This window comes from Acanthisitta chloris, unplaced genomic scaffold (genome assembly GCF_000695815.1).
Source record: "Acanthisitta chloris isolate BGI_N310 unplaced genomic scaffold, ASM69581v1 scaffold12672, whole genome shotgun sequence".
Lineage (NCBI taxonomy): Eukaryota > Metazoa > Chordata > Aves > Passeriformes > Acanthisittidae > Acanthisitta > Acanthisitta chloris.
In genome coordinates, this window is record NW_008658857.1 from 250 (window position 1) to 13,287 (window position 13,038).

The 13,038-nt window shown below is 46.1% G+C and overlaps 1 protein-coding gene across 1 annotated transcript; it reads left to right on the forward strand.

The window, feature by feature from the left end:
- Window positions 1-825: 825 nt before the first annotated feature.
- Window positions 826-8,671, forward strand: CBX7 (chromobox homolog 7; the record flags this gene model as incomplete). Its single annotated transcript, XM_009085247.1, has 5 exons — window positions 826-869; window positions 4,836-4,901; window positions 5,426-5,492; window positions 6,081-6,417; window positions 8,414-8,671. Coding segments are annotated over 5 exons (663 nt in total), but the record flags the coding sequence as incomplete, so codon positions are not given.
- Between the last annotated feature and the right edge of the window lie 4,367 nt (window positions 8,672-13,038).

Here is a 13,038-nt window from a genome sequence, read left to right on the forward strand (position 1 = left end):
AGCCGATGAGCCCCCCACGAGGAAAATGAAACCAGTTCTTTGGCTCAAGTACCCGAGTGCTTTCCTTGCTGTGCTCTCCTGGAAAGGTGTCTGCAGCTGCAGCAGTGCCACTTGGAGGGTGGTCGTCCTGCATGCATGAAGGCCTTTGCCATGCTTTGGGAAGTGCTTAACAAACCCCTCAGTATAATATTAAATATTTTGCTAGCTGTACACAGTGTTCACAGAGCCCTTGAACACAGTTTCCAATCACTACACTTTATTTTGGGGGGTTTTAAGTCTTGTACTTAAAGTGAACAAATAAATGGATAACTGAACTTGAGCTGTGAACTGCGACTTGCTTGGGTCCAAAGCTTGAGTGCCTGTGATGGATGGAACAGTGTTTGAGTAGAGCGTGTAGCAAATGGAAGGGAACATGCCAGAGCTGCTTCATAGGTTCTGAAATACTGTGTTTCTTCTCTCTGCTTAAAAAGAAATATTCATCTGACACTTGCTCCTGGCATACATCTCTCTCTTGCATTTATGTGTACTGACTTCTTGTAGGATTGCCTGTGAGTGTGGGAATGTTCAGTCTTGCCCTCTGCACAGGTATGCTCCAAGCTGAGGGAAGTGCAGGCATGCTTAATCACCCCTGTGTGCTGGTTTTCTGGGGGGGGGTATAGCAAGTGTATTTGAATGAGGAAGTGGCTTTGTTTTGAAAATAAAGTGATAGGAAATGAGCTTTTCAGCTCAGTAGAGTTTAGCCCTTTTGATTGGTTGCATCTCTTACTATCACCCATATTTGGTTGCGGAGTTCACCTGTTTGCTTCTTCCTTTTTCCACCCTCAGGGTAAAGTAGAATACCTGGTGAAATGGAAAGGATGGCCCCCAAAGTAAGTTGTGTTTACTTGTCTTTTTCTCTTTAATATTCGCTAATAGCTTGCACTGTGTCTCTGCAACTGAGCTCTCATTCAGAATGGGTAATCTCTTGTCCCTCCTTTTCACAACAATAAACAAACCCAAAGAGCCACAAACCTAAACCAAATCTGTGAACTGGCAGCTAAGAAATACAAACTGCTTGCCAGTCTATTTTGACTGAGTTTTGCCACTACTGAAATATTTCATTGAGATACTTTCTAGATACAAATGTTTCTAAATTCATTGTGAGTTCAACAAAAAAAACTCTGATTCTTCTGAACTTGGAATGGCTCCTGCTTTTCTGAGTCAGCACCAAGAGGTCCCCACTTTATTATTAGAGCTGTCTGCAGTCTTTTAAAATAGAAAACATGTTGATGGTCTTGTCTCAGTGTCCTACTGCTTCTCCCTGCAATTCACCAGCCGAAAGCAGAGATGTTTCAGTTTTATTGATTGTAGCCAGATGCATGTGATCTTTGTCTCTTGAAAATTTCTGCCATGCCTTCATTTCCTTGCCAGAAACCTTCTGTTACTTTAAGTGCCTTTTCTGCTTTTGTCTTGGTTGCTACATTGAAAAAAAGGGATTTTTTTTCCCCAACACTGCTGTGAACTGTTTACAGACACTTCTCTTATTAAAATGCAGCTGCCTCTGAAGAAGAGTGACTGCTCTGTGTTGAACCAGTCTGTAAAATGCTTTGAGAATAAAATTATTAGGTAACTGGATAACATTACTATGTTAGCTAGCAGTCTAGTAGAACAGCCTCCTGGCCAACCCATATGGGGCCCTGTCTTTGCTTTTCTGTTTGTGACTGTGTGTGTACATACACAATGTGCGTGGGTACAACAGCGTTACACATGCAGTTGCTCTGTGTGTCGCAAAGCAAAGGGAGCTGCTTGCTACAGGTTCATCCTCGCTGTCCCAAAACAGGGCCCACCAGGATGGTTCTGACAGGTTGTACCTGGTGTCCAAGAAGCTGAAATGTGTTCCTGTGTGCCTAGTGTTCATGCCTAATCCTCACACTTGTAGGGCATATATGAATATAAGCAGCTTCTCCTCTTTGGTGGTAATGGGAGAGGGTGACTTTGTTCTTGACTGTAAGTCCTGCTGTCAAAGTGTAACCTTGTGCACTTGTTGAGCACCAGCTGCCATGGAGTGTAGGTCACTTTTTGGACTGCGTCAGCCTTCTGAGTAGCCAAGTCTTACTTAATTGCTGATAGAGGGTGGGAAATGTACTTGGAGCCTGTGAGGCCCCATCCCATTTTGGCCAGAATACTGATGTTTATCCCATTCTCCTTTCAACGAAGGCATTGAGGTCCTTCTCTTGGAAGGTCCCTTGCCAAGAAGGTGGACTGAGGCATGGCATAATGTTTCCCAGAGTAGACAGAAAGCCTGCTGCCTTTGCTTGTCCTGTGCCTTGGAACTCTGGGGGAGACTCTCTTGGGAATTAAAAGCACCGCTCCCCAGAGAGCAAGGTGATGTCAGCATTCCCTTCTTTTGATGCCGTGATATATCTAAGCACCTTCCCTCTTCCCTCAGACTCCAAATACGAAGAGCACTGATTTTTTTTTTTTCTTTCCTCCACCCCTCTCCCTTTTAAGTGTTTACTCAGTGGTTTGACTTACGTAAAACCAAAATGATCAGAGCACTGAAGTCACTTTCATCCCACTAGCAGTCTCTGTTCCTTGTTTCTAAACATACATATGCTTGTGATGGCATGCAGCACCACAAGCTGTTTGCATCTTTGTCTTCCAATGTATTCCATTTCCTCATCCCATGTTGTGTTTCTCTTCATCCCCTTCCCATCCTTGTTGCATTGCTCTTTGTAACCTCTGTACCTATTATCCCATCATTCCCACTGGAAGCTTCATGGGAGGGACTAAGGATAGGTCAGTAATTTGCTGTAATTCATATTTCACTTTTTTTCCCCTCTCTTTTTAATAAAAATTTCTTATCCATGCCCTGCACCTCAGATTTCTGGGCTGTACTGCTGGAGTCAGGGAATGGAGAAGTGACAATCTGAATCTAGCCACAAGCTTGTTTACAACTTGTGCTGGAGTTATGAGGGGAGGGGGAAGAGGAGGAGTAGAAGGAGGGGGAAGGAAGATCATATGATCTGTGTTTTCCAGAGTGCCTGCTCGCTGCAGTTTGCTGCAGCCTGGGCTGTGTGTACCCATATAGAAAGCTCTGTGCGCGCGCGCGTGGCAAATTCAACCATGTTTTTTTTATATGCAGTGTTTTGCCACTGCAGCGAAGCCAGAATCTGAACTGCAGAGAAAAAGGCAACACCCACCCGGGTGTTTTTTAAAGCAAATCCCCTTTCTTCTCCTGCCTATGAAAAGCAATCCGATGACTTTTCCCCTCCTTGTGGTGTTATTTTTCTTGGACTTGCAGGATGAGTGCCAGAATCCCTGCAGCTGGGAGAAAACCTTCCTCTTCTCAAACAGCATCTTGGCTTTCACAGCTCACAGTCAGGTTGCTGCAGGAGGCATGAGCAAAGGAGGGAGGGAGGGATCAGCTGGTTATGAAGACATGTCTGTTCATAACTCTCTGGTGCACAGTGCACCTTGGGATAGCTGAATATCATATTTTTGTTTGTGCAATTGTATTTTCAATTCTAGACCCATTCTCCAGGAATATTCCTATATTGCAGGACCTATAATGGAGAGGTGAAAGGGAAAAAACATTCCCAAACCACCTACCCTGTGTACATATGGGCATGTATCATGTGCCCTGATGTGCAGCCTGTGCTTCATCCAGGAATATAAACATCCTAAAATGCTTTCTCTCTGTTTAAAGGTGCAAACGCACCCTTGCACACCTGCATGTGGCTTCTCTCTGGTCCTTCACCCCAGGAGCTGGATTGGGCTCTGCTTCCAGGCCCTGGACCTCACATTCCCGGCAAATAAGTGTTATGAGGCATTTGGGGTTTCAGACTTGCTTTCTTGCCTTAGAGTTTGTATGGTAGAGACATGCCACCCACCTTTTCTGGGCAAGCATGACCCCTTAGAAGCAAACATGCCACAAGGGCCACCTTGTGATCCTTTCAGCTTCCACAGTGGGAGTTTTTGGCTTCTTGTCCCTGGTGTTAAGTGCAGCTGTGCTCTTTGGGAACCAGTTTTGGAGGAGTTTGCAGGGTGGATTCAGTCCTTTCCTGACCAAGACTGTCACAGCTGTCTGACAATCGAGGAGGGAAACCAGACAGTGAGTGACACCGCTCACAGGCTACTTCCAGAGCATGAAGCCTGTTTGGAGCAGTGTTGGTGGCCCTGCCTGCAGTGCAGATGGTGCCTCCTGTGCCGGTACAAAATACCGATGAGCTTGGCTCAATAGGAACAACCCGCAGGGGGAGCCGAGCAGGAGGCGGAGGCGTTGGCAAGTGGCCATCAGCTTGCCCCAGGGCCCAGGTCTGAACATGTGTGGTTGAACAGCGTCAGTGGAGAAAAATTAAACTCTTAAACGAATACTTTCAGCTTCAATGATTAGAGGTAATTAATAATGCAGGTGTGACAGCATACTTACTCTTGGAGCACTCTAAATTAAGAGAGACCTATTTTTCAGAATGCTGTATCAGATCACATCTAATTGTTCCATGGGGTTTGTGGGATTTGAGAGAATGCTGCAGATGAGACCTGTTTAGGCATGGATTTAGAATCAGTTTGCAAGTGTCTGCACAGGCTTTGCAAACAGCGTGGAGGGCGCTCCTGTTTTCCTCCAAAGAGCTGCTTGACACTTGGCCCTGCCTGTTTTGGGAAGGGGAGGTTGTGTCAGTGGGAACTTGGGCAGGGAATGGCTGGGATTCCTCAAAGCTCTTGCAATGTTGTGGCAGGTCCCATTGACCCTTGTGAAGACAGTATCCAGGGCTGCAGCACACTGGTGGCAGGCCTGCAGAGAGAATGTTTCATTAAAGTATTGTTTACTTTCTATTGCGTATGTTTTTCTTCAGATACAGCACATGGGAGCCAGAGGATCATATCTTGGACCCTCGCCTGGTAGTGGCTTACGAAGAAAAGTAAGGGCCCATGCTCTTTCTCTCCCTAGACACAGGAAAAGAAATAGAGTCTTTTTTTCATTATATGCATAAAATGCCCCTGTTGTCCCTACTTCAACCAAAGATGAGATGTTTAGCAGTGAATCCTGCATGATTTCTGTACCCTGGTGTTGGTTGAGACGGACAAGACAGGGTTAAAGCAGCTTTGATTGGCACTGTTCAGGAAATGAGGCCAAGAACAGGCAGCATTGAGCCAAAGAGCGATCAGTCTCAGGTTTTAATCAGGTCCAGAGCTGGGCTGGAGTGATGCGAGGTGATAAGTTTCTCTAACCCATCCTTGATCAGCTGTGTCAGTGAAATTCCCCTATTGCAAGGCTTTCACTCCTACAGGAAGCAATTCTGGGATGTTTTCCAAGCCCACCCTGCTCACCATTGGGTTTTAGTGAAGGAAACTGAGGGAGCTGTGCCACGAAAGGTTGAAGTCCTAGCTAGGTTTTATGCTGTGGTATTTAGTAGTCAGTTTGATTTGTGTTCCTCTTTCACAGGGAAGAGAGAGACCGTGCATCGGGGTACAGGAAAAGAGGCCCCAAACCAAAGCGCCTCCTGCTGCAGGTAGCCTCTTGCTTTTCTGTGTGTTTCTAACTCATTAGCTGCTGTGCTGCTCCTCTGCTCACAGTGAAGTGGAAACTGTTTGCTGTTGCATGGACAAAATTGGAGGTAACAAGCAAATGCACCAGCATGAAATCAGTGGTTAGGCAGATAGTTTTAACCTGTTAGCTGAAGAGCTAGCTAATTTGCCTTTATAAAAGCAAAACAAAGCAACAACAGCTCTTGCTCTCTGCACTAGGATTTTATACACTATGAGCCTGGGTGGTTGCAGGTGATGTGGTTTGTGTGTTCTGTTAATTTCATGGGGAGCTTGGACTTTCCACCAAGTTAAAGGTGGCCACTGGCTGGAAGTGATGCTTCAGCATGCTTTGACTGTTGCCAACCAAAGCAGCCAATCCTAGGAAGTGCATATTAGGAAGAGCTTAGATGGCAGTTGAAAAGGTGAGCGAAACAGTGTTGTAGAAGCAGCACGTCCTAGCTCATCTAGCTGTTCAGAAACTGAACAAAGAATAGTTTCCTGGCTCCCAGGGGGAGCCCTGACTGTATTATCAGATATCTGCTCTGACCCTTGCTGTGTGGATGTCTCGGCAGCGGCTGTATGGCATGGACTTGAGGAGTGCCCACAAGGGAAAGGACAAGCTATGTTTCTCTATTGCACGGAGATTTGGAGGAGACAATAGCCTGCCAGGGGCCAAGACAGGGCAGGCAGAGTTCCCAGAGAAGACTGGGGGAGCAGTCCTGCCATTCTCTCTCCGGAAGCAGCGCAAAAACCAGAAGTACCTGCGACTGTCAAGGAAGAAGTTTCCCCGCATGGCAAGCCTGGAGAACCGCAACTGCAGGCATGAGTTCTTCCTGAATGATGCGGTGGACCTAGAGGGCAGGCAGGACCCTGATGACTGGGAGGCCATGCAGCACACCAGCAAAGAAGGTAAGGCCAGACACCCCTTGGCTGTGAAGTTCTGGGGCATGTGAAGGATGCTGTGTGCGCTCCCTCCTTGCTTCCTTTTCCTGGGACTGTGGTTTAATTCAGGTGCCCGGAGCAGCCCTTGATGGCTCAGATTATGTCCCTCTTGTTTGCAGGTTACTTTCTTGTTTGAAGAGCACAGATTAATCTGGGTTTTTGGTGCTGTTACCTCTCTGTATTCTTACATCCATGATGTCCCTTCCAGTGTTGGAAAACAAGCAGAAGATACTGCAAGTTATTCCCTTCTTACTGTTTCCTCACAGCAGAGGTGTGATAGTAATGAACTCTGCCTCTGTCCACATATCCACGTGTGCTCAGCCTGCTGCATGGCTAAGAGGAGCTTGGCTGGCAGTGGACAAGTTTGGACACCAGCACTCCTCTCAGTGCTGCTCCAAGAAGCACACAGGAATGCTGCTAGGAACCCGTGGTGCACTCCCCTGCCTCCTCCTTCTCTTCCCACACCCCTCTAAAATCTCTTGCTAGAGAGCTATATGAGAGAGGGATGAGAGAGATGAAGTGAGGATGGTAACTCCTGCCTGATCCCACTGAGTAGGCAGCATGAGTGTAGGCACGGGAGATGTCCAAGCACATTTGGCATTTTGGGGAGGGATACCAGCATCTTGTGCAGGCGGGCTGTGGGATGTGTGTGTTGCTCTCAGTTACCAGGGAAACTCTATCCCTGCATTATTAGAGCTTCTGAAGGCGTAGCTTTCCTGAGGAGTGGAAAACTGGGGCTTCTGCTGGTTGTAGTGGCTAAGGGAATCCTGTTACTCCTTGCGAGGAGTAGCTGTTAGCCAGGCTGGATTAGGCAGGATTTTAGGGAGAGGGCTGTATTCTGGAAATTAATGCTATCCCCTCCTTTCTGAGAGGGACTGGAAAAGTGCCCAGAACCCAGGGAGGCAGCAATGGGAGTACTACAGAGGAACTCAGTGTTACATCCTGGCAGTGGACAAATGTGTGGGTCTGTTCTCCCTTAGAAATGTGGGGCTCTAAAGCACTTGGGGATCAGAAGAGTGAGTGTCAGTACAGAATCGTAAACCTGGTTTTGTTCTCCCCTTGACACACGGTCTACATGGAATTCCAGTTACTGTTAGGGGGGATTGGTCTCTTTCTGAGGTGAGAGTAGGCACCCCAGTTGTTTGAGACAGAAGGCAGGAAATACACTCTTCAGGGTCCCTCATTCTTTGCCCAGATTGGGACAACAAGGTGTATAGTACAGGTAGTGATGGGGAGACGGGGTGTTTTCCGTCCTCTCTCTCTCTCTGTTTATGTGGCAGTCTCTGGGGGTTGGGGGGAAATGGGGTATTGGGTGGCAGAGGGGCTGATAATTATTCATCCAGTGAGAAAGTGCAGGGATGCTTGGGTTTCTTGGATGGAGCTGTCCAGGAACAAAGGAGGGATATGAGAAAGGGAAAGCAGCCTTTCCATGAAGAAGTATTGATGGGTTTTTGAGAGAATCACACCCAGGCTGCGTTGCAGGTGCAGTACAAGGCAGACCTTCCATTTTGGATCCCTTTGACTTCCATAAGAGTATCTGAGTGTAAGAATTTTTGACTTTTCAGCAGGGCAGGGCATTTACAAGTGAGTCAGCTCATGCTGTGAGTGTGCTTTGCTGACACAAAACCAAATTAGGGGCTGAGGTATTGGGGAATTGTAGATGGTTAGACGAGCTGGGTGGTTTTACAAGATCTTTGACCTCTCTGGAGGCTGCTCTGATGCCACAGTGTGTCTGGACACCGTTGCTACTCTGTCCTTTTCCCGTTACATCTTGAAGTGATCCTCCATTTTCCCATGTTTTTTTGCCTTGTACATGTAGACTCACAACAGGCTGATTTCACCTACTATTTGTCAGAAAGGAGGCCCCTTTTTCCACCCTTCCCTTCCCTCTCTGCATCCTCCTTCCTTCCCCCTCGCCTTCTCTCTGTCACTGACACACTCTTATCTGCCTTTCTTCCTGCAGCAGATGTGGATGCCAGTCTCCCTTGGATCCCCACTGTGCCCCCCAGCGAAGTGACAGTGACAGACATCACGGCAAACTCCATTACCGTCACTTTCAGAGAAGCACAAGTGGCCGAGGGCTTCTTTCGAGACCGGAGTGTGCAGCTCTGAATCTCTGTTTTCAGTGCTCCCCAAAACCAGTGCTTTTAGGGTGGGGCTAGGGAAGGGTTATGTTACCCCTTAAGAGAAAAAAAATCCCAATGTCTCCTCTTAAAATGTTTACAAAGACCTTTTTCCCCCCCCCCCCCTTTTCCCCTTTCAGATACGCAAAAAAGGGCAGTGTAGGGGGTGTGTGTTTGTCATTGCTTTGTCCAGCTGAAAAACTGACAGCCCTTTCCCTGGCAAAGACTCCCCTCCTCGATGTGAAAGCAGCAAGCCAAACAATTCGCCTTTTATCCTGTCAAGTGGCGGCAGCTGCATTTGTGGGGAGAGGGCATGTGGAGGTGGAAAGAGAGCTGAATCTCTAGCCTGCTGCCTTGTTCTGCAATTGATATCCCTTGGATAAAGATACATCTCTGTGCATTGCTCTTCCCACCTTCCTCCTCCCTCTCTTCCTGCAGCAGTGAGAGGCGATGGATCCTACCTGTGTAGATAACACCAGCCTGTTAAGGCTTTCTCTCCAGTGCTGTTTTCCCTGTGGCCTGCTGTTCAGGACTTCAGAACCGTGTTTGCCTGTGTGTGGTAAGTGAGTCTTTGCAGCATGGGGCCGTGCAGACAGCAGAGGTTTCTCCCTTTGCTCGCTGATCATGCGGAAACACTGAAATGCATCTCTGAAATCTAAATTGGCAACGTAAATTCAATTTGCCCTCATTAAAAGCTCAGAAACGCAGCACAGTAGAGACATACCATTCTGTATATGCTAAACAGGATTTACAGGCTTGGCTGTACTGCGTGAGGAATGTGCTATGGAAAGTGGGGTCTTCTTACCCTTTGCCAAATTCAGTATTAATAACAAATGCTGCCCTGAATCTGAGGTAATAAGTTGGTTGAAAACTGACTCCTCTCCCCTGGGAGGAGGGGATAATAGGACAACTGAAGCATTGCTTGGCACTGCAAAGATATCCAAGATACTGGCACAGGCCCAGGACACAGGAATTGGACAGAACTGAGCTAGAAATGGACCTTGATTAGCAGCAAAGTCTGTTCTTGGATCCCACAGAGAGATCCAAGGTAAACAACATGTGGGGAAGGCATGTATTAGATTTGAGGAGGGGAAAAAAATTCTTAATGCTTAGCAATGAGAATTCTTGGATTGTACTGCCTAAGTGATATTCTTCTGTGACTCCACTCTCCTCACAGTATCTGTGATCCTGTACTACTTTACTGATAGGAACTTCCCCTTGGAAGGCTTAAAAATCTTTGCCAAGGAAAGTGGTCTGCATTTCAATAGACCTGCCTGATCTTGCACTTAACAATGCCTTGTGCTGGACTTGCCTGTGACACTTTGAGGTTTTTGGAGAATTGCTGTATTTTGAGTTGGTAGTTTAGCATAGCATCTGTTCTTGCACATGCATGTTCTCTTCCATTTTTTAAAAAGCAGATTTTATTTAAATAACTTAATTTTTTAATTATAGACCTTTTCCTATGGAAAGCAAGAAAAGTAAGCTAGAGTCTAAACTGGGAACTGCAGGACAGAGTGCTGCAGGGTAACATCGGCTGCTGCCATGATTGCTGCCCTCAAATCCTTTGTTTCCTTTCCCCACCCCAGCTGAAGCATCTCTTATCTGCTGTATTTATTCTAAATGAAGGTATGAGCCTTCTGAGCTCTGAGGTGAAGACACCTGTGGAAATCCTCAATGTGTTCCTTTGAGGGGCTTGGCCTGTAGAATTTGAGAGCTCTGGGGCTTCTGGTCCTCCAAACATCTACTTCTTGCAAACTACTTGGACTGCCCCTATGGTTTTTATTAAAAGCAGGTTTTACCTCAGATAGGATATGGCAGCTCAGTGTACATTTAGGGTTTCCCCTTCCACCTCAGAGCTCTTTGAGCAGGCCTGTCTTCCACTGCATCACAGTGGAAGATCTTGACTTTCTGGACTAACCTTTTGTTTCTCAAAGAAGTAAGATGGGAGTTTTATTTTAGAGAAATTTGAGGGGGTGAGAAGTGGAAGTTGGGGGGAGAATTATGTGGTGGGAGGAAGAGTGAGTGGGAAAGAAGCTTGCAATAGCTAGCAAGGGCAAACTGATGAGGTAAGCATGCAGGCACAGGATGTTTGTTGAGCGTGGGTGTCCAGAGCAAGGCTTCTGTGTCTGGAGTTGCACCTTCTTTTGCAGGATGTGGGGTCAGATGGTGTTGTCACTATCACCCACACACACCTGCCCCCCCTTCCCAACACCTGACAAATGTGCTGAATACCTGCATCTCTCTTCTGTTGTGACCAGTGGACACTCCACATGCCTGAGGCCACTCTTGTGAGTTGTAGCAGGTCAGGTACTGATGGTTGCAGAAGCATATTTTAGCTTATTTAAAAACAAGTCTTGAATTTCAGCTTATCTGCTAAATCTTCATGCCATTTATAGGATCTGGTTTCTTTATTCTAATGCAGCAACTGCTGCCTTTGTCCTGTTTCATCTCAGAGTACAAACACACCCAAAAAAAAGCTTCCTATTTACTAAGGTTCCTGTCTTTGGCTGACATCGGAAGCAATCGCAATCCTGCGGCAGGAAAGAGCTTGTCCTAATAAACTAGATTTCCATCCTCTGCTTTTCTCTCCACTCGCCAGCTGACACTTCTCAACGTTTTGTTTTGGCATTTCTCTTTAAACATATTTTCTTCCTCTTGCAGCAGAGTTTTCAAAGACCTGTGGTGGTCTTTCAAAGAGGATCCACCCACAGCTTCAGATCTTAATCACTTTTTGGATCAGGCTAGCTTGTGTTCTGCTGGTGACTAATCATCTCTCTACACGAAGTGTGGAACAAAGTACCATGCTGCTTTGTGTCAGTGAGGAGTTAACTGTAATCGAGTTAAGATGCAACAAGTTGCGTGTGCGTGGGTTTGAGGGGGATTGTGTGGGTGAAGAGGAGTTTGTGGTAGGAAACTGAGCAGTTATCTCCTTGGTGTGGACTTTTTTCTTGACATTCATGAATTCTTGTTTATCTTAAAGATCTTTTCGAGAAGTTTTTTCTCCTGATCTTTTTAAAATGTGACTCTGTTCCGTGTTGTCTGGTGACATACTGTTGTAAATTTCCTTGGTAGAGCTGGTCTTCAGGGACTTTCAAATTAGCTTTATTCCACTTGTGCAGGTGTGGAGATGTATGGGGGTTTTACTGTGATGGCAGGAGAGGTTGCCTGAGTTGGTCTCTTCTCCTCAATACTGTCCATCTTCCAGTTGAACCCAAAACCTGAAAATTGAGTTGGGACCTCTAGTGCTAACATATCATGAAAATCAGATGCTGTGCTCGGAGCTTTGTCAAGCATTCCATTTGATTAGGAGAGCCAGAATAGCATCCAGCTGAAGCTGAGTTTAATAATTCTATTTGAAGCACAAGCCGAGAATAGAAATGGGCTAACTCTCCCATACCTCGTTTGGCTCCATGGCTGTAAACAAGAAAAACAAACTTCAGCTAGTGGAAATTACTGAACTGTACACAAGAAACAAACTTCTCAAAGAAGGACTGTTCTAATAGTCATTCTTAGAACTGTTTCCATGTGGGGAATTTACCAGTGGCATTCGAGGGACAGAAGGTTTTATTTCATAGATCTTCTCACAGTGAACTCAGTGTTATATGGCAGAACTGAGGAGCTTCATGAGACTGGAAAGCCTTTATTGTTAACACTGTGTTTACAAAAATATACATGTAATAACCTCTGTTCCTGGATGGTTATAAACTAGATGTTATTGCTCTGATATATAAGAGATGCCTTGGAGCAGCAAGTTTTAACACATAAATAGTGGCATTAAGTAGCCTCATAGCTCCTGCATGCTCCTTATTGTCTTGCATTTGCTGGGGGCCCTTGTGCTTGTGAAGTCAGACCAAGGTGGTTTTTTTCTTGGGTTTTTTTCTTTCCTTTTTCAAGCAAGGCCAGTATACTATTGTGAGAACATCCAAAAGCAGTTTCATTTGCCAAACAAGCCCAAATTTGTTAGCGAATTGACTCTTGCTTATGTTGGAGCCTCAGACATAAAGAAGCTTATTGAGAAATGAATGACTTTTTTTTTCCCGTTATTAGTGTTGTGAAACTGTCCAGAATTGTTCTTCTGGTGTTTTGTGACTGAATGTATAAAATTGTTTGTTCACCTCACAGGGGGCCCTTGGCCCCAGTACTGTTTCCTGCTGTACGCCAGCTAGTGCTGTTTGATGGTTTCACTGGAATAGAGAAGGGAGGCCTTGCACAGGTCAAAAAATAGGCAGGGCAGCTCCTGCAAGACCCTTAGTGGCAGCCACAACAGAGGCCTGGGTGCAGAAGGCAGTAGTGGGGGCTGTCAGCCACATCCAAGTATTAAGCAAAGCTAAGTCTATCACCACCTCTCCACCCCTTCCTCTCCTTTCAAACTTTCAGCTTTTGTTTTCTGAAGTAGAGAAAGAGCAAAACCCTCCTTTTTCTAAAGCTAATTGGGGTCTTCTGTTCCTCCCTGGCTTACCTGCAG